This window comes from Ceratotherium simum, chromosome 39 (assembly GCF_057802395.1).
Source record: "Ceratotherium simum simum isolate JZ-2026a chromosome 39, ASM5780239v1, whole genome shotgun sequence".
Classification (NCBI taxonomy): Eukaryota; Metazoa; Chordata; class Mammalia; order Perissodactyla; family Rhinocerotidae; genus Ceratotherium; species Ceratotherium simum.
In genome coordinates this window covers 886,245-904,467 of record NC_141938.1, presented here as the reverse complement: position 1 = coordinate 904,467, position 18,223 = coordinate 886,245, and the positions used below count along the sequence as shown (strand labels likewise).

The 18,223-nt window shown below is 45.9% G+C and overlaps 1 protein-coding gene across 2 annotated transcripts in view; it reads right to left on the bottom strand.

Annotated features, from left to right (window-relative positions):
* The window catches only part of LOC101401560 (adhesion G protein-coupled receptor E2-like), a 43,603-nt gene extending 29,323 nt beyond the window's left edge, over nucleotides 1-14,280 (bottom strand). The window contains exons 1-8 of one of the 2 annotated variants that reach the window (XM_087425294.1): nucleotides 14,211-14,280; nucleotides 11,400-11,453; nucleotides 10,968-11,102; nucleotides 8,382-8,537; nucleotides 4,852-4,998; nucleotides 4,721-4,764; nucleotides 4,516-4,593; nucleotides 3,919-4,096 (exon numbers count right to left, since the gene is read on the bottom strand). In XM_087425294.1, coding sequence (XP_087281420.1) covers nucleotides 3,919-4,096; nucleotides 4,516-4,593; nucleotides 4,721-4,764; nucleotides 4,852-4,998; nucleotides 8,382-8,537; nucleotides 10,968-11,102; nucleotides 11,400-11,453; nucleotides 14,211-14,241 — 823 coding nt within the window. In that variant the 5' untranslated portion in view covers nucleotides 14,242-14,280. The remainder of the gene's footprint in view (nucleotides 1-3,918; nucleotides 4,097-4,515; nucleotides 4,594-4,720; nucleotides 4,765-4,851; nucleotides 4,999-8,381; nucleotides 8,538-10,967; nucleotides 11,103-11,399; nucleotides 11,454-14,210) is intronic. The other variant, XM_087425295.1, reaches the window with a different exon arrangement.
* Between the last annotated feature and the right edge of the window lie 3,943 nt (nucleotides 14,281-18,223).

Sequence of the window (18,223 nt, the reverse complement as noted above, 5' to 3'; positions counted from 1 at the left end):
AAAAATCAGTTGCATTTCGATAATCTAATAATGAACTAACAAAAAGAGAACTCGAGAATACAATCCCATTTACAATCACAACAAAAAGAATAAAATATCTAGAAATAAATTTACCAAGGAGGTGAAAGACCTATTCAATGAAAACTCTAAGAATCTATTGAAAGAAACCGATGATGGCATAAAGAAATGGAGAGGTATTCCATGCACATGGATTAGAAAAATAAATAATGTTAAAATGCTCATACTACCTAAAGCAATCTACAGAGTCAATGCAATCCCAATCAGAATCCCAATGACGTTCTTCATGGAAATAGAACAAAGAATCCTGAAATTCATATGGGGCAACAAAAGGCCCTGGAATAGCCAAAGCAATCTTGAGAAAAAAGAACAAAGCTGGAGGCATCACAGTCTCTGACTTCAAAGCATACTACAAAGCGATAGTAATCAAAACAGCATTGTACTGGTACAAAAACAGACACACAGATCAATGGAATAGAATTGAAAGTCAAGAAACAAAACTACACAGTTATGGACAGCTAATCTTCGACAAAGGAGCTAAGAACATACAATGGAGAAAGGAAAGTCTCTTTGATAAATGGTGTTGGGAAAAGTGGACAGCCACATACAAAAGAATGAAAGTTGACCATTATCTTTTACCATACCTAAAAATTAACTCAAAATGGATCAAAGACTTGAAGGTAAGACATGAAACCATAAAACTGCTAGAAGAAAATATAGGCAGTACATTCTTTGACATCGGCCTCAGAAGGATCTTTTAAAATACCATATCTACACGGGCAAGGGAAACAAAAGAAAAAAATAAACTCATGAAGCTTCATCAGATTAATGAGCTTCTGCAAGGAAAAGGAAACCAGGAACAAAACAAAAAGACAACCCATCAACTGGGAGTAAATATTTGCAAATCATACATCCAACAAGGGATTAACCCCCAAAATATATAAAGACCACACACAACTCAAAAACTAAGAAACAAACAACCCAATAAAAAAATGGGCAGAGGATATGAACAGACATTTTTCCAAAGAAGAGATACAGATTGCCAACAGGCACATGAAAAGATGTTCAACATCACTAATCATCAGGGAAATGCAAATCAAAACTTCACTAAGATATCATCTCACACCCATTAGAATGGCTATTATCACCAAGACAAAAAATAACAAATGTTGGAGAGGATGTGGAGGAAAGGGAACCCTCATACACTTGCTGTTGGGAATGCAAACTAGTCCAGCCACTGTGGAAAACAGTATGGATATTTCTCAAAAAAAATAAAAATAGAAATACCATATGACCCAGCTATCCTACTACTGGGTATTTATCCAAAGATCTTGAAATCGACAATTCAAAGAGTCTTATGCACCCCTATGTTCATTGCAGCATTATTCACAATAGCAAAGACATGGAAGCAACCCAAGTGCCCATCGACTGATGATTGGATAAAGAAGGCATGGTGTATATATATATATATACACACACACACACACACAATGGAATAATAGCCATAAAAAAGGCAAAATTGGTCCATTCACAACAATATTGATGGATCCTTAGGGTATTAATTAAGCGAAATACACCAGACAGGGAAAGACAAACATCACATGATTTTATTCATATGAGGAGATAAATTAACTCATTGACAAAGAGAACAGATTAGTGGTTGCCAGATGGGAATCTGGTTGTGGGGGTGGGCCTAAGGGGTAAAGGGCACATTTATATGGTGACTGACGAATAATAATGTACAACTGAAATTTCACAATGGTATAAACTACTATGACCTCAATAAAATAAAATAAATAAAAACTAAATAAAGATAAATGTGTAAATTCAAAAAAATCTTCAATGAAATATTAGGAATAAATTTATCCAAGGAGGCTCAATATTTGTACACAGTAGACTACAAAAGATAGTTGAAAGAAATGAAAAACTCTAAATAAATGGAAAGACCTCCTTTGTTCATGAATTGGAAGACTTAATATTCTTAAGATGGCAATACCCCTCAAAATGACCTACAGATTCAACGCAACATAATCAATGTCCCAACAACATTTTATTATTTTTTTGTAGACATGGAAAAGCTCATCCTGAAACTTATATGGCATTGCAAGAGGCCCAAACACCCAAAACAATCTTGAAAATGAAAGACAAATTTGGAGTACTCAGACCTTCTCATTTCAAACTTAATACTAACCTACAGTAATCAAAACACTATGGTACCAGCATTAGAATAGACATATAGACCAACAAAATACAATTGAGAGTCCAGAAATAAACCCATTCATCTACGGTGCACTGATTTTCAACAAGGAATGCCAAGACTCTTCAATGGAGAAAGAATAGTTTCTTCAACAAATAGTGCTGGGACATCTGGATATCCACTAGCAAAAGAAGGAAGTTGACCCCTACCTCACACAAGACACACACAAGAAAACCCTCAAAACGGGTTAGAGACCTAAATTTACGAGCTAACACTAACAAAATTAGGAGAAAATTAGGAGATAAATGTTCATGACCTTGGATTTGGAAATAGATTCTTAGATAGGACACCAAATGCACAGGCAACTGAAGAAAAAATAAATGAAAAGGACTTCATCAAAATTGAAACATCTGTTCATTGAAGTGAAAAGACCATGAAGAAAGTGAAAAGACAGTCTGTGGAACGGGAGAACATATTTGCAAATCACATGTCTCATGGGGTCTACTATCAGAATATATAAAGTACTCTTACAGCTCAACAACCAAACATCAAACAACCACGTTAAAAAATGGGCAAAGGACTTGAGTAGACATTTCTCCAAAAAACAGACAGAAATATTCAACAATTGCATGGAAAGATGTTAAATATCATTAATCATCAGGGAAATGCAAGTCACAACCATAATGAGATATCACCTCACAGACACTAGAAAGGCTATAATAAAAAAACAAAAGGGAAGTAACAAGTGTCTCTGAGGATGAGGAGAGTGGAACCTTTGTACATTGCTGGTGGGAAAGGAAAATAGTACAACCATTTTGAAAAAATAGTTTGGTGAACATAGAATTAGCATATCACTTAGTCATTCCACTTTACATATGTATGCAAAGAACTGAAAACAGATATTCAAACAAAAACTTGCACACCTATATTCATAGTAACCTACTCACAATAGTCAAAAGGCAGCAACAACTCAAATTTCCATCAGTGGATGAATGGATAAACAGAGTGGTATATCCTTACAATGGAATATTATTCAACCATAAAAAGGAAAGAAATACTGATACATGTTACTGCATGGATGAACCTCGAAAACATTATGCTAGGCGACAGAAGCTGGACTATAGGGTCATATGTTGTATGATTTTATGTTTGTGACATGTCCAGGATATGCAAATCCATAGAGACAGAAAGCAGATTCATGGTTGCCACGGATGGGGGAGGGGAGGAATGAGGAGTGACTGGCTAGTGGGTGCAGTGCTTACTTCTGGGTGATGAAGATGTTTCAGAAATAGAGGCGATGGCTCACAACTCTGTGAATGTACTAAATGCCACTGACTTGTACACTTTGATTAACATGGTGAATTCTACGTTATGTGAATTTTATCTCAATAAAACAAATGATACTTAAATATCAAATAATATTAAATTTACAATCTTGCAAATTTAATAATCTGTTTTCTTGCAAAGAAAATCTGTTTTATCTTATATTCTTCATTATAATTATTTCATTTGCTGATAACTTATATCATAATAAGAATGGCTAGTAATACAGTTTTTCTTCATTTCTTTTTAACCTCGTATTTTAATTCTTTTAATGAGAGTAACACTGAGATACAAGCGTGGTCACTCGGCTCCAGTGAGGTTGGGGAGGAGTGAGGTGGAGGACAGGCAGAGCAGGAGCCTGGGAAGACCCGGGTACTTACCTGTGCCTGCAGATGAATTGAAGGTAAATGACTCATCGGGCAGGGCCTTGCTCAGCCCTCTCAGGACATCCTCCAGGCCAAAGAGCAGGTTAGAGGCCACACAGTGCTGCTCTGAGTGGGGCAGGGTCTCCAGGTCCCCTGGGGTCTCCAGCAGAACATCCATCTCCTGCATGAGGTTCTGGGGGATGGAGATACAGAACCAATGGGCCAAGAGCCTTAGGGTCTGTGTGACGACCCTGCCCACTTAGCACCGAGAACAGACTCCAGAGACTATCTATTTTGGGATAAAGGTGGTACTGGATGGGATTCCCAGGGTCTTTGCCCCTGGAATCCAGCCACTCAGACTTCAACCCTGTTCATGAGTGCCAACCATGACACAAACCCAAAGTCCAGGAAAGCAAGAGGGCAGGTGTCAGCAGGTGCTCGTGGGTGTCCAACAGTGAGTACAAATACCTGCTGTCAGCTCGTCCCACCCACCGGCAGAGGGGGGTCCTCTGAGCAGGGCACCCTTGTGTTGGGGTCTGCCTCCTCCCAGACCACAGCTTCCCCTGGCCTCTATGGGTGCCTCCCCCTGCCTCCCCTGGGTCCTGCCCTCACCTGGATGGTGTCCTGGACCGAAGCTGACTTGAAGTCTCTGCGCAGATGCTGGACTCTTTCAAAGAAGCGGGAGAGATGCTGGGGAGAGGGGAGATGAGGGGGTCAGGGAGCCTCAAGGGTGGGCGGGGAGCTTGGGGAAATGGGGTGGGCAGAGTGGGCTGCACAGAGGGATTCCTGCCCCCTGGTCACTGCTGGGGCCACTCACCTGGCTCTTGTTTCCAGGAGGTGGAGTCCAGGGGGGGAAGATCTCTGCAGGAGACAGAACAGCGGGTCACTAGGTGTGAGCGTGTCTGTGTGTGCTGGGAGTGGAGTCTGGGGTCAGGTCAGGACAGGTACCTTCGCAGACGGTGCTGTTGGGGCCATCGGGGGACCCAGGAACCAGCGTCCACCCTGGGAGGCAGTGGCACCTGTAGGAGCCCACGGTGTTGACGCAGACAGTGGAGCTGTGACACTGATGCCGCCCGGAGCTGCACTCGTCCTCATCTGTGGACACGAAGATGGGGTCAGGCCAGGTCACAGCCTGGATCAGGCCCCTCTCCTCTCCACGCCCCATCCCTTTCTCTGTGTTTGTGTCCCCTCGCCCCCTTGGTGGGAAGTGATGCCACCTGGTGAGGGCACACCCCTGAGTGGGTGACCTGAGGTTATGGGAGGTGCAGAGGTGACACAGCAGCAGGTGAGCCGGGACACACGTACAGGTTGTGAAACAGTGGGACACCTTCACCCCAGTCAGTGATTAATGCTGCCTGGGGGCTCCGGGAGCCTTCCCCTTGGTACCCCAGCTCCTTCCCCGGGACACCCAGATCTGTTCACATCTAGTCTCCAAAGGCTTAACGCCTGGCACAGCAGGGTACCACCCATGCTCAATCTGCTTGGTTTGTGTGGGTGCCACTGATCTGTGATCAGATGCTCTGAGTGTGGGTCTCCAGGAGGGCAGTGTCTGAGCTCAGGACCTTCACAGACGGTGTTGTTGGGGCCATCAGGGGACCCAGGAACCGGCGTCCACCCAAGGTGGCAGTGGCACTCATAGCCACTCACGACATTGAGGCAGTGGGTGGAATTGTGACACAGACTGTGTGCCAAGGTGGATTCGTTCATGTCTGAGGACAAAGCCGGAGGGTCAGCTCTGCCTTCCTCTCACTGCCCCACCTCTCACTGCCCCTTTTCTCAAGTTCCTCAGCAATTCACACTGAAGACACCCCCATGCCCCACCTTCCCACACCTAGCCTGTCAGGACACAACTGTGTGACGGCATTTTCCATTGTAAAGACTCCGTAAGCTCAGAGCTTATGTGCACCTGTGAGGTGGGCGGGGTACAACTGTGCGTGCAAGTGTGAGCCCAGACACACCAAGGCCCTCACACACAGTGCAGGGTGGACTGCAGGGCCCTGTGACGGGCCTCTAACCAGGGAGGCTGCGACACCATGGCTATGCACCTGTTGACACAGGGGGTGGGGCTATGGCATCACTGCCACCCAGTGCCACAACTCTTCCCTTGTTAGAGCAGAACCCAGAGGGTCAGCCTTTCCCTGCCCAGGTCCCCCGTCTCCTCACTACCTGCGCTGAAGACGCAATGCTCCTGAGAAAGCTAGCTCTGGCAGCTTCCCTTAAGATGGGATCAGCAGGTACCTGTTCCCATTTTTCAGGCAAAAATAGAGGCAAAAAGGGAAACTGAGTCATGAGAGCTGGACTTCCTGATCAAGGCTCTTCTTATCCACTTCCTCCTTAGCCCTGGACCTAGCTTCTCCTTCTCAGAACCAGAAGTGACACTTCCCTCTGCTCCCACATGACAGATGCGGAAAGGGCGAGGTCTAGTGGGGGTGCTCACAGGGGCAAGGGCTCCACAAGGGATCCCCAGGCCCAGAGGCCCTGCCATCTCCTTGCTCTGTGGTGGGACCTTTCTGGGAGGTGAGCCCTGGGCAGGGTCTCTGCAGGCCCTTGCTGTTCCAGGAACCTGAGGATCCTCTCCCTCCTCCTCGGGCTGCAGGACCTCCTCCGCCCCTTCCCCAGCTCTGGCCCAGGCTGTGTCTTCCTGGGGCCTCTACCTGTGCACAACTTCGGGTCCGTCAGGTTGAGCTCCAAGCCGGGCGGGCACCTGCACGTGTAGCTGCCTTGGGTATTGATGCAGATGCTGCGGCCTTTACAGATTCTGGGTTTCTGCTGACATTCATCCACGTATGCAAGGGGAAGAGAGGGTGATGGATGCCTACATCTGCGAGCAGCCTTCGGGGCTGAGAGTCTGGCATGTTTCCTAGCAGAGAAGCATCTGGAAGGGGCCACTGTCTCTTCCCGGGTGAGTGGGTGCTTTTTCTTATTCACGTGGAGGCTTGTGGGTGCATGTGGTGGCCTAGACGCTCTGTTGTCCAGATGTGGCTGGAAATGGCCTGAGTCTTCCCTGTCTGCCAGCTCCGACTCCCTCAGCCTCCCTGGGCAGCTTCCAGCTGTGGTGGGTACATCATGGCCACCTGTGTCCCAGCCTGCGCATTTGGACAGCAGCCAGGCTGGGCCTTACTGGGGCCTGAGTGCAGGGGAAATGCTGCATTCCCCGAGCAGGACCAGCTTGGCTCCCAGGGATGGCCTTTGTCCTCATTTCCCAGGGTGGCTGCTCGCCCGCTGAGTTCTCCTCAGAATCTCGGTTGTTCTGACGGGACAGTGCTGTCCCATCCACACTAACTCTGAGAATCCAGCTCCATGAAGATGGACCAAGACCCTCCCTTGAGCCTGGCCCATCAAGAAGGAGGCTTTTGGCAGCAGAAGGGAGAATGAAGATGATGCTGAACGTCCAGGGCCACCCAGACAGCGGGCACCAGGCTGGGTGGCCAGTGGAGGCTGAGGTCCAGCCAGGTGGCCTTGGGATGGTGAAGGTGCCTTTTTCTGATCCCCATGAAGACACCCTCTGGACTGGCAGGAAGCGGAGAGAATCACATCTGAGCAAGGCCCGTGGTGGGTGAGGGCTGGGTGGCCAGAGAGGGGAGCAGCTTCTGAGGGGTGAGGGGTGGCAGATGTTTCATTTTCTCAGCCCTTGGCCTCCCACCAGGGACTCAGACCTGTGGGCCCCTTGGAGTGGGGTCCAGCCTCCATTTTCTCTTGCCAAGGGCTCCAGATCCAAATGGGGCCCGGGTTGACTGCCTCAGGAAAGGGTCAGCCTGGGGAAATGTTTCCTGATGGCACCTTCTCTTGCCATTTGGTCCAGACAGGAGCCTCTTCTGTTCACCTGCCTCTCTGAGTGTGAGTGCATGGGGTCCATGTCACCCTGTCAACCCATGTCAAAACAGCTTCCTCCCCGGTCCCAGTCATCCAAGTTGCCCACAGGCCCTTGAACTGAAATTATTGTGAAGGGTCAGAGCAGAGCTTTGTTCAGAGATTACATGGAGGTTCAGCAGCCAAGAAGCCAAGTCAGGGCCAGGAGGCATCTTCACCAGGTGAGGTTGTTGACCAGGGACAGGTTGGCTGGGGAAGTTGGACCTGCCCTCGAATCTCCCCCATCCCATGTGTCTGGATGGGGATACTGAGTCCATCATGGCCTGGGGATCTGAGAGGGCTCCTGGCTTGGCCGAGCCCGTGTAGGCTTCTGGCAGTGACTGATGAGGAGGATGGATATTGTGCTGGAGCGCAACACATTGTGAGCACATGAGGTATCTTCATGCCAGCCCTCTCTTTTGTTTTCTGAAAATAAGATGCCAGGCGGGCAAGGACGATGTTTCAAAGACCCTGAAGTGACCCTGTATGTATGCTTCTGAGTCTTGGTGTTAAGAGGGGGTGAGTGACTAAGCAGGTGCCCAGGACGGCTCTCTGCTGCCTGGGGAAAGTGGTACAAGTGACCCCAACCCTCATGGACGAGGAGATGGAACACGCGGGGTGGTTCTTACCTTGACACGTGTTCTCACTCTCGTTCCTGAACATTCTTCCTCCAGAAACAAGCTCATATCCTGGGCTGCATGTGCAGTAGTAGCTCCCTTCCGTGTTCTGGCAGTCTGCAAATTTCCCACAGGACACTGCTGAGGGTGGTCCACACTCGTTGATGTCTAGAACACAGCAGGACAAAAGGTCACCTCTCAATTGGTGATTACCCACAGAGCAGAGACCCTGGCCTCCAGCCTGACCCTGACACAGGGACTGGACTGAACTCAACTCCCAGGTGGCACTCCTGGGACTGGGCTGGGCTGGAGCCATCTACGCCAGACATTCTGCTACTTCTCTGCTAATCTCTGCTCTCTGGCTGAGCCTGAGGGCGCCTAGATTCAGACACTCTGCCATGCCATGACAGGGGCTGGGGAGACGTCTGCCTCCCCCTCTCCTTGAGGGGTAGACTGAGGCACTGACTCAGCTCCAGACCCTCCCCTGTGGAGTTCTCTGGACTGTCAGGGACCTGGGGTGCGCTGAAGTCATGGTGACATTGGCATTGAAGGCCATCTTTGATGCTGAGGAAGTGGAGGGACTCATGGCCGGTGCCTGTCCAGGGTCACACTCATCACTGACCCCTGGGGAGAAGCCAGGAGGTCAGGAGCCTGCCCACTGCTGGCTTCAAGCCCCCTTTACTCACAGTGGCCCAAGTACACCCCACACTCCACATCAGGCACTCCCCCAGCTCCCAGGATCAGGCCTTGTCAAGATGTCCCAGGATGCCTCTGGGGGAGTCTTGCTCTCTACACCCCGGAGGGAAGTCCCCCCTTATCAGAGCCTGAGTCAGATATGAAATGAGAAAGTAGCACAAAATGGCTACAGCTGAGTCACTGGGGGTGTTTTGTGGCATCTCGTCTCTCTGTGTTCTCTAAACAGGAGAAGAAAGATGCCCATGACACAGGTCCCCTTTGAGCAGCTCAGGGTCTGTACACTGTTGTGTAACCAAAATGTTTGGTTCCTGTACGTTCCATCAGGTGACCAAAGACATTACAGCCTGAGAGGACTCTCAGCATCACAACGAGTCAGGACAGGTGACTGGTCTCCCCCAGATCAGAGCTCTCCTCTCTGTGCCTGCAGATTTCCCCTCTAAGGCCCCCGACCCAGTCTGTGGGTGTCAGCACAAGGACAGGACAGGAGCAGCAGGGACACACACTGAGGGATTTGTCTTCAGCCCCCACCTGGGCAACGGGGCTTCCCTCCTGTTCTGTGATGGTGGCGATGGCTGGAGACCTGTCCTCAAGGTTGATGGGATGGGGTGAGTTGAGTGGGGGACCGTTCAGAATGAGGTGCATAGGCGAGGAGACATGAGGATGGGAAATTATCAATCCCATGTTTGTGTTCCCAGAAAGGATCTGGGATCCAGCTACGTTAGCAGCAGGACGTCCTCTCCATGGTCACCCAGCCTACAAATCTCCATGAGACATACACGTGCCAACGCACGAGGGAAATTTTAGGAACACCTCCAGGGTCATGGGTGGGCTGGGAAGGTGTCAAAACAACATCATTTTTTCCCCTGATGAAATTACTATCTCCCCGATATAGTATCATGGACCCATAAGTCCACTACACAGACTACTGGAAATTTTAGAGGTATTTTTTACTTATATTTTCTAACATATTAGGAATATTTTCCTTTCTTATCAGTAAATATGCATCTAAGATTATTTCAAGTCAATGAAGAAAGTTTCTTGGTAAAAGTCATAGAATGTCCTTTTTTCCCATTTTTTAAAATTGTGGTAACATGTACATAACATAAAATTTACCATCTTCACCACTTTGAGGTTGTATAATTTCCTTTTGTGATCCTGCATTGTTGAATAATAAAAACACCTGCGTTTTCCACCTGGAGTTAGATTCTAGCACATTATTAGTTGTGGGAGTTCAGACAAGCCACTCAATCTCTTTGAGCCCAAATTTGGTCTTTAACCCACAGTCCTGACTCTGCTTGCCTCACGGGTCTGCTGTGAGGACGCGGTGGGAGACCACGATCATGAGCCGGGCAGGAGTTCCTGGTGAGCTCCCTCTGGTAGGAGAGCCTGAGCTTCCAGGCCCTGGGTGCTTCCTTCCTCCTGTTTCTGCCATTATTCTTCCCCTTTCTTTGTGCCATGAGAACAATAGTAATAATAATAATAATAATAATAACAGCAATAAGAATGATGATAACTCACCTTTGTTGATAATTTGCTCTGTACTAGTCTAAATATTAAATCTCACACCATCCGTGTGGGGCAGGTACAATGATTACCCCTAACATACAGACAAACAAACTGAGGCACAGAGAGGAGAAATAATTTCCTAAAGGTCAGAGAGCCAGCCAGTGGCAGAGCTAGGCTTTGAACCCACGTAGCCCAGCTCCACTGTGTAAGCTCTCAACACTCCACTACTGATCATGAAACCCGATGCTCACTTCCCTCAACCCTCCCCTGCCCTGTCTCCTCTCTCATCCTTGACAAAGTGCTTCTGTGCTGCTCTCAGGGCTGAGGGATCTGGATGCCCCACACTCTCCCCCCACAATCTCCATATGCCCCTGTGTAACACCCACGTTCCTGTACCATCGCAGCTCTCTGCGGGGCTGGTTATGATCTCCCCAGACAAAGAGCTGAATCCTGGATCACAGCGACAGGCGGTGGCACTGACACATGTGGAGTTCCGAGGGCACCAGCGAGCACAGACTGTGGGGGCAGAGGCTGTGGGACAAAGACCAGGGTCAGAGACCCCAAGAAATGGAGGAAGCCAACTGTCAACTGGGAGGACCCTGAGTAGAAGAGAGGAGGGAAGAGAGGGATGGCTCCCCTCAGAAGAGGGAGAACTCAGAAAACACTGGACATTTAGGGAGGAAGTGACAGCTTCTCTTGTCCTCAGAGTACCATCTCTGAGCCTCATATGCAGAATAAGCCTCCTTACCCCCCTTGTTGGGGACAGAACCCAGACCCCAGCATGGGCTCCCAGCTTATGTCACTAGTGGGGCTGCTGGGCAGACTCACCTCCAGGGTTCCGGGCTGCAGGTCCCAATGACAACAGCAGCAGGAGCGAGAGTCCTGTGACAGAACGACCAAGAGAAGACAAAGAGAGGAGAGTCGAGCTTCAACTTCAACTCCTGTTCGATAGCCGTTGCCTCTTGGGGAGGTGGCTGTGGTCCTGCAGCCCATAGCCTTCCAGCAGCCTCCCCGAGGCTGCTGTACTTGACTCAGAATAGAGGACTCAGCCTCTCCCCTCCATCTCAAGGACTCCTCGAGGAATCAGTCACTGACAGCCACAGCCCTCGTGGAGCCTGAGGGGGGACAGAATAAACGCAGACAGCTGATGACAGGGACACAGCTTAGGAACTCCAACCTCTCCCAGTGGAGGGAGGAAATCTTGCAGGGGAAAGTCCTCATATTGGAGTGCCTTTGCCCAGACCCAGGTTCTTTGTTCTCTGGAGATGGCAGAAATCTGCTTCAATGATTTCTCTTCCAGGATCACCCCCCTGTTTAGAGTACATGATTCAGGGCACACAAGAAGATCATGGGGTTGGAGTCAGACAGTCTGAAGTGTGAGCCCTAGCTCACAGTGATTTCAGCAGGGCGTGGAGCCCTGAAATCAAGATGGGGGAGCTGGTGACAGGTGACAAGTGAGAGCTAAGGAGGCTGCAGGTGGAGCCACCCTCTCCTGGTGAGTGGACTCTCCAGGTGCAGCGCCCATGGCTTCTGTGCTTCCTCCACCTGAGCTCCTGGCCTCCTGTAGTGCACTGAGGGCACAGCCTTCCCCATTTGTCTCCCAGTCAAGTCCTGAGAAGTGAGTGACTGACAGCAACAAGCTTTGTGGTGTGAAAACCAGTATGAGTTGAAGGAATGAAATCTACTTTACAGGCAATAACCAGTTTACCTATTGGGTCTGTCATCCCAATCATGTGGCTTAAAACTTTCTGAAAATCTTTTCAGATCTGTATGTCTTGAAGGATCTTTCCTCCCAGGGAAAGACAAAGATGAATTCCTCTTAAGGCTTTGCTGGCAGTTAACACTGTGAAAGGTGACAGAGGACACTGGTGGAGGATGGATCTGGAGATGGACGTGCTCAAGTCTGCATCCCAGACGTCCCCATGGTGGCTGCGTGGCTTTGGGAACACCACCCATCTGTGAGCCACACTTTCTCCATTGCAATATTGGGAGATGGTAGCATAATAGGAGGAGCTTTATTCTGATTGTAGATTAGCGAAGACTAGCAAAGGGTTAGCACGGTGTAAACAGTGCTAACACAGAGTAAACAGACAACGTACATCAGCTAAAGGGAAAGAGTGAAGGAAGAAAACGTAGAGCAGAGTTTCTCTCTGGCTCCTCTATGACCTTCCTGGTACCTGAGACCCACCGTGTCTATGTCAGACTCCAGGGTCAGGAAGAATCACACGCTCACCTTGGTCCTCTCAGGGGTCAGAGTCCTAGATCCCTACTCTTCCCTCCTTGCCCACGAAATGTCCTTTTCTCCTACAGCTCTGTCCAGTGCTGCAGAGCACCAGGATCCGTGGCCACACCGCCTGAGTCCAAACCAGCCTGGAGCTGCCCCTTGGGAAAGTGGTGCAGGCATTCCATGCCTCAGATGCCCCACCAACCACGCCTCTGTTTTCTAAAGTGTGGCACCAGAGTAAGATCAGATGAGTCCCAATGTCCCATGTATATGAATAAGGTCATTTTGTCTGCTGAGCACATTATATGTAGACACCTTAAAATGTAAATATCTGGAGGAAACTAGCTTTGCTCTCCATTGCTTTCAAATACCCACAGCATTTTGCACAATGGTTACTCCAAAATGTACTCAGTTTTTTAAAAAAAGTCATGTTCCACAAAGCAGATGATAAGAAATGTGGCTGTTTTCATAAAAACCTGGAAACTAATTACAACCAATGAGGACAACATACAAGGGACACCTAACCTACTAGGTGACAGGTACTATCCCAAGCATTGAAGGAAATACAGAGTAACCAGAATTAAGCCTACCTCACTGATATCAGTATTTACTAATTCACTGTTATTGTCCTTCAAATCATTCCACAACCCGCACAAAGCTGATAGACTAAAGGACTATGTTTTTCTTAGCATATTAGATTTTTATGAGCATTTGGTTTTCTACTCTTCTGAAAAACAATAGTATAGGTGGTGTGATGGTTAATTTTATGTATCCATTTGGCTAGGTCACGGTACCCAGATATTGGATCAAACACCAGTGTCGACGTTGCCGTGAAGGTATTTTTTAGACGATATCAACATTTAAATCAGTAGACTTAGAGAAGGCAGATTACCCTCCACAACCTGGGTGTGCCTCATCCAATCAGTGGAAGGCTTTAAGAGAATAATGACAGACAACCTCCAAGGAAGAGGGAATTCTACTTCCAGACTGGCTTCAGACTTAAGATGCAACAATAAATCTTCCCTGGCTTTCCCGCCTGCTGGCCTGCCCTGCAGATTTTGGACTTTCCAACCTCCACAATCTCATGAGCCACTTCTTTAAAATAAATCTAGATAGGTAGAGAGAGAGAGATACATGCTGTTGGTTCTGTTTCTCTGGAGAACCTGAACTAATACAGGTGGTAAAATGAGAAATATCTCTAGGTCCCCACGTCTGCCCTAGGAATAAGTTTCTCCTTTGAACACTGAACATAATCTGGGTAATATCCTTCCTAAAATTTCTTTCCTGCTCTTCCTTACAGAGATAGTGGAAAAACAAGTCAGAAATCAGGCAAAGAACAGAGAATATTCTCAAACTGGACAGACAGCTCCCAGATAGCTTTAGTCTTCTCTCTCCGTTGTTATAGTTCTTCCTACCTGGCAGCAACCTTAGAAATCTGTTTCTCATGGTGCAGAGGCCAGCAAGCCCAGTCACGGAGGACGTCTGATCTTGGTCTGTGCGTGTGAAAACGACTTCCAGTTTTTAGTATGACTTCTGTCTTCAAGGGATGACTTAGGAAACCACTGATCTGGTCTTCCTCCTAATCTTCCCAGTGATTAACTTCTCTGAAACTCACAGTTCTGCTTTTAATTTTTTCACAGCATCACTAGTATTTGTTATGAAAGCCTGCCTGAGGCTGGTTTTCACACCTTTTTGATATAGGAAGCGTGATACTGTGTTTAAAAGACCTCCCAAATGTGAAGAATCATGCTGCTGGTCTTTTTGCCGCTACAAGGACGTTGCTTCAAAGTGAAAAGACCTATCTGTTTACTATCTATTAACAGATTTATTTAATTTTTAGTTCCTTTTTTGAAATAAATATAGATTTGCAGGAAGTTGCAAAAACGATACCAAGAGTTCATGTGTACCTTTCACTCCGTTTCCTGCAAAGTTTACCTTTTTAGGTAATGATACTCCAATATCTAAACCAAGAAATTGACACCGGGACAACGTGTCTGCAGTTCGATGTCATTTTTCCACATGTGCAGATTCCTGTAACTGTCACTGCAATCATGATATGTAATATTCCATCACCACAAAGATCTCCCTCATGCTACCCCAACTTCCCTAAACCCTTGCAGGTCTAAAACTAAGTTGTTTTACTCTTCAACAATGTCAAAACAGTCCTTGATTCGTATTTATTGATAAAGAAAAATATTCGTGATATGTTTTAGAAGATGACAGAAACATTCTTCCCCAATTTTCCAGTAGTGTCTGTGGTGCGATTATGGTGATTTTCTTTGTCTTCATATTCTACACTTTCTTTGTTTTCTGCGTGTCCATGTGTGATATTTGGCTAGGGCTGGCACAACAAAATAGCATGGGCTGGGTGGCTTAAACAAAAGAAATTTATTCTCTCACAGTTCTGGAGGCTGGATGTCTAAGATCTAGGTGATGGCAGGGTTGGTTTCTGGTGAGGTCTCCTCCTGGCTTCCACGTGGCTGCCTTCTCACTGTGTCCTCACATGGCCTCTCCTCTGTTGGTGGATGAGAAGAGTGAGAGCTCTGGTGTCTCTTCCTCTTCTTTAAGGACATCAGTCCTATGAGCTTAGGGCCCCACCCCATGATCTCATTTAACCTTATTCACTCCTAAAAGCCCCTAACTCCATAAACCCATGGGGGCCAGGGCTTCCACATACAAATTTTAGGGGGACACAACTTAGTCCATTATATCATGTTTATTTAATATTTTGGGAAAAAGTAAATTTTATCAAAAAAAGCTGTCTTGATTTCTCCTTAATTACTGAAGGATATCTTTTCTTTTTTTTTTTTATTGGTTTATAACATTGTAAAAATTTCAGGTGTACATCATTGTACTTCTATTTCTGCATCGACTACATCATGTTCACCACCAAAATACTAATTACAACCCATCACCACACACATGTACCAAATTATCCCTTTCACCCTCCTCCCTCCTCCCTTCCCCTCTGGTAATCACCAATCCGATCTCTGTCCCTATGTGTTTGTTTATTGTTGTTATTATCTACTACTTAATGAAGGAAATCATACGGTATTTGACCTTCTCCCTCTGACTTATTTCACTTTGCATTATACCCTCAATGTCCATCCATGTTGTCACAAATGGCTGGATTTCGTTGTTTCTTATGGCTGAGTAGTATTCCATTGTGTATATATACCACAGCTTCTTTATCCATTCATCCCTTGATGGGCACTTAGGTTGCTTCCAAGTCTTGGCTATCGTGAATAAGGCTGCAATGAACACAATGAAAGGGGTGCATGTACCTTTGCAAATTGGTGTTTTCAAGTTCTTTGGATAAATACCCAACAGTGGTATAGCTGGATCATATGGTAGTTCTATCGTTGATTTTTTGAGGAATCTCCATACTGTTTTCCATAGTGGCTGCACCAGTTTGCACTCCCACCAGCAGTGTATGAGAGTTCCCTTCTCTCCACATCCTCTCCAACACATGTTGTTTCCTGTCTTGTTAATTATAGCCATTCTGATGGGCGTAAGGTGATATCTCATTGTAGTTTTGATTTGCATTTCCCTGATAGTTAGTGATTTTGAACATCTTTTTATGTGTCTGTTGGCCATCTGTATATCTTCTTTGGAGAAATGTCTGTTCAGGTCTTTTGCCCATTTTTTAATTGGGTTGGTAGTTCTTTTGTTGTTGAGATGCATGAGTTCTTTATATATTTTGGAGATTAAGCCCTTATCAGATGTATGGTTTGCAAATATCTTCTCCCAATTGTTAGGTTGTCTTTTCGTTTTGTTGATGGTTTCCTTTGCTGTGCAGAAGCTTTTTAGTTTGATGTAGTCCCATTTGTTTATTTTTTCTATTGTTTCTCTTGCCCGGTCAGATGTGGTGTTTGAAAAGATGTTGCTAAGACCGATGTCGAAGAGCGTACTGCCTATGTTTTCTTCTACAACTTTCACAGTTTCAGGTCTTACATTCAAGTCTTTAATCCATTTGGAGTTAATTTTTGTGTATGGTGTAAGGTAAGGATCTACTTTCATTTTTTTGCATATGGCTATCCAGTTTTCCCAACACCATTTGTTGAAGAGACTTTCTTTTCCCCATTGTATGTGCTTGGCTCCTTTGTCAAAGATTAGCTGTCCATAGATGTGTGGGTTTATTTCTGGGCTTTCGATTCTATTCCATTGATCTGTGTGTCTGTTTTTGTGCCAGTACCATGCTGTTTTGGTTACTATAGCTTTGTAGTATATTTTGAAATCAGGGAGTGTGATACCTCCAGCTTTGTTCTTTTTTCTCAGGATTCCTTTAGCTATTCGGGGTCTTTTGTTGTTCCATATAAATTTTAGGATTCTTTGTTCTATTTCTGTGAAAAATGTTGTTGGAACTTTGATAGGGATTGCATTGAATCTATAGATGGCTTTAGGAAGTATGGACATCTTAACTATGTTAATTCTTCCAATCCAAGAGCATGGAATATCTTTCCATTTCTTTGTGTCTTCTTCAATTTCTTTCAGAAATGTTTTATAGTTTTTGGTGTACAGATCTTTCACCTCTTTGGTTAAGTGTATTCCTAGGTATTTTATTCTTTTTGTTGCAATTGTAAATGGGATGGTATTCTTAATTTCTCTTTCTGCTACTCCGTTGTTAGTGTACAGAAATGCAACTGATTTTTGTATGTTGATTTTGTATCCTGCAACTTTACCATATTCGTTTATTACTTCTAAAAGTTTTCTGGTGGATTCTTTAGGGTTTTCTATATATAAAATCATGTCATCTGCAAATAGTGACAGTTTCACTTCTTCCTTTCCAATTTGGATCCCTTTTATTTCTTTCTCTTGCCTGATTGCTCTGGCTAGGACTTCCAATACTATGTTAAATAGGAGTGGTGACAGTGAGCATCCTTGTCTGGTTCCTGTTCTTAGAGGGATAGCTTTCAGTTTTTCACCATTAAGGATGATATTAGCTGTGGGTTTCTCATATATGGTCTTTATTATGTTGAGGTACTTTCCTTCTATACCCATTTTATTCAGAGTTTTTATCATAAATGGATGCTGGATCTTGTCAAATGCTTTCTCTGCATCTATTGAGATGATCATGTGATTTCTGTTCTTCATTTTATTAATGTGGTGTATTACGTTGATTGATTTGCGAATGTTAAACCATCCCTGCATACCTGGAATAAATCCCACTTGATCATGGTGTATAATCTTTTTAACGTATTGTTGTATGCGATTTGCTAGTATTTTGTTGAGGATTTTCGCATCGATGTTCATCAGTGATATTGGCCTGTAATTTTCTTTTTTGTGTTGTCCTTGTCTGGTTTTGGTATCAGGGTAATGTCAGCTTCGTAGAATGAGTTAGGGAGCTTCCCCCCCTCCTCAATTTTTTGGAAGAGTTTGAGAAGGATAGGTATTAAGTCTTCTTTGAATGTTTGGTAGAATTCACCAG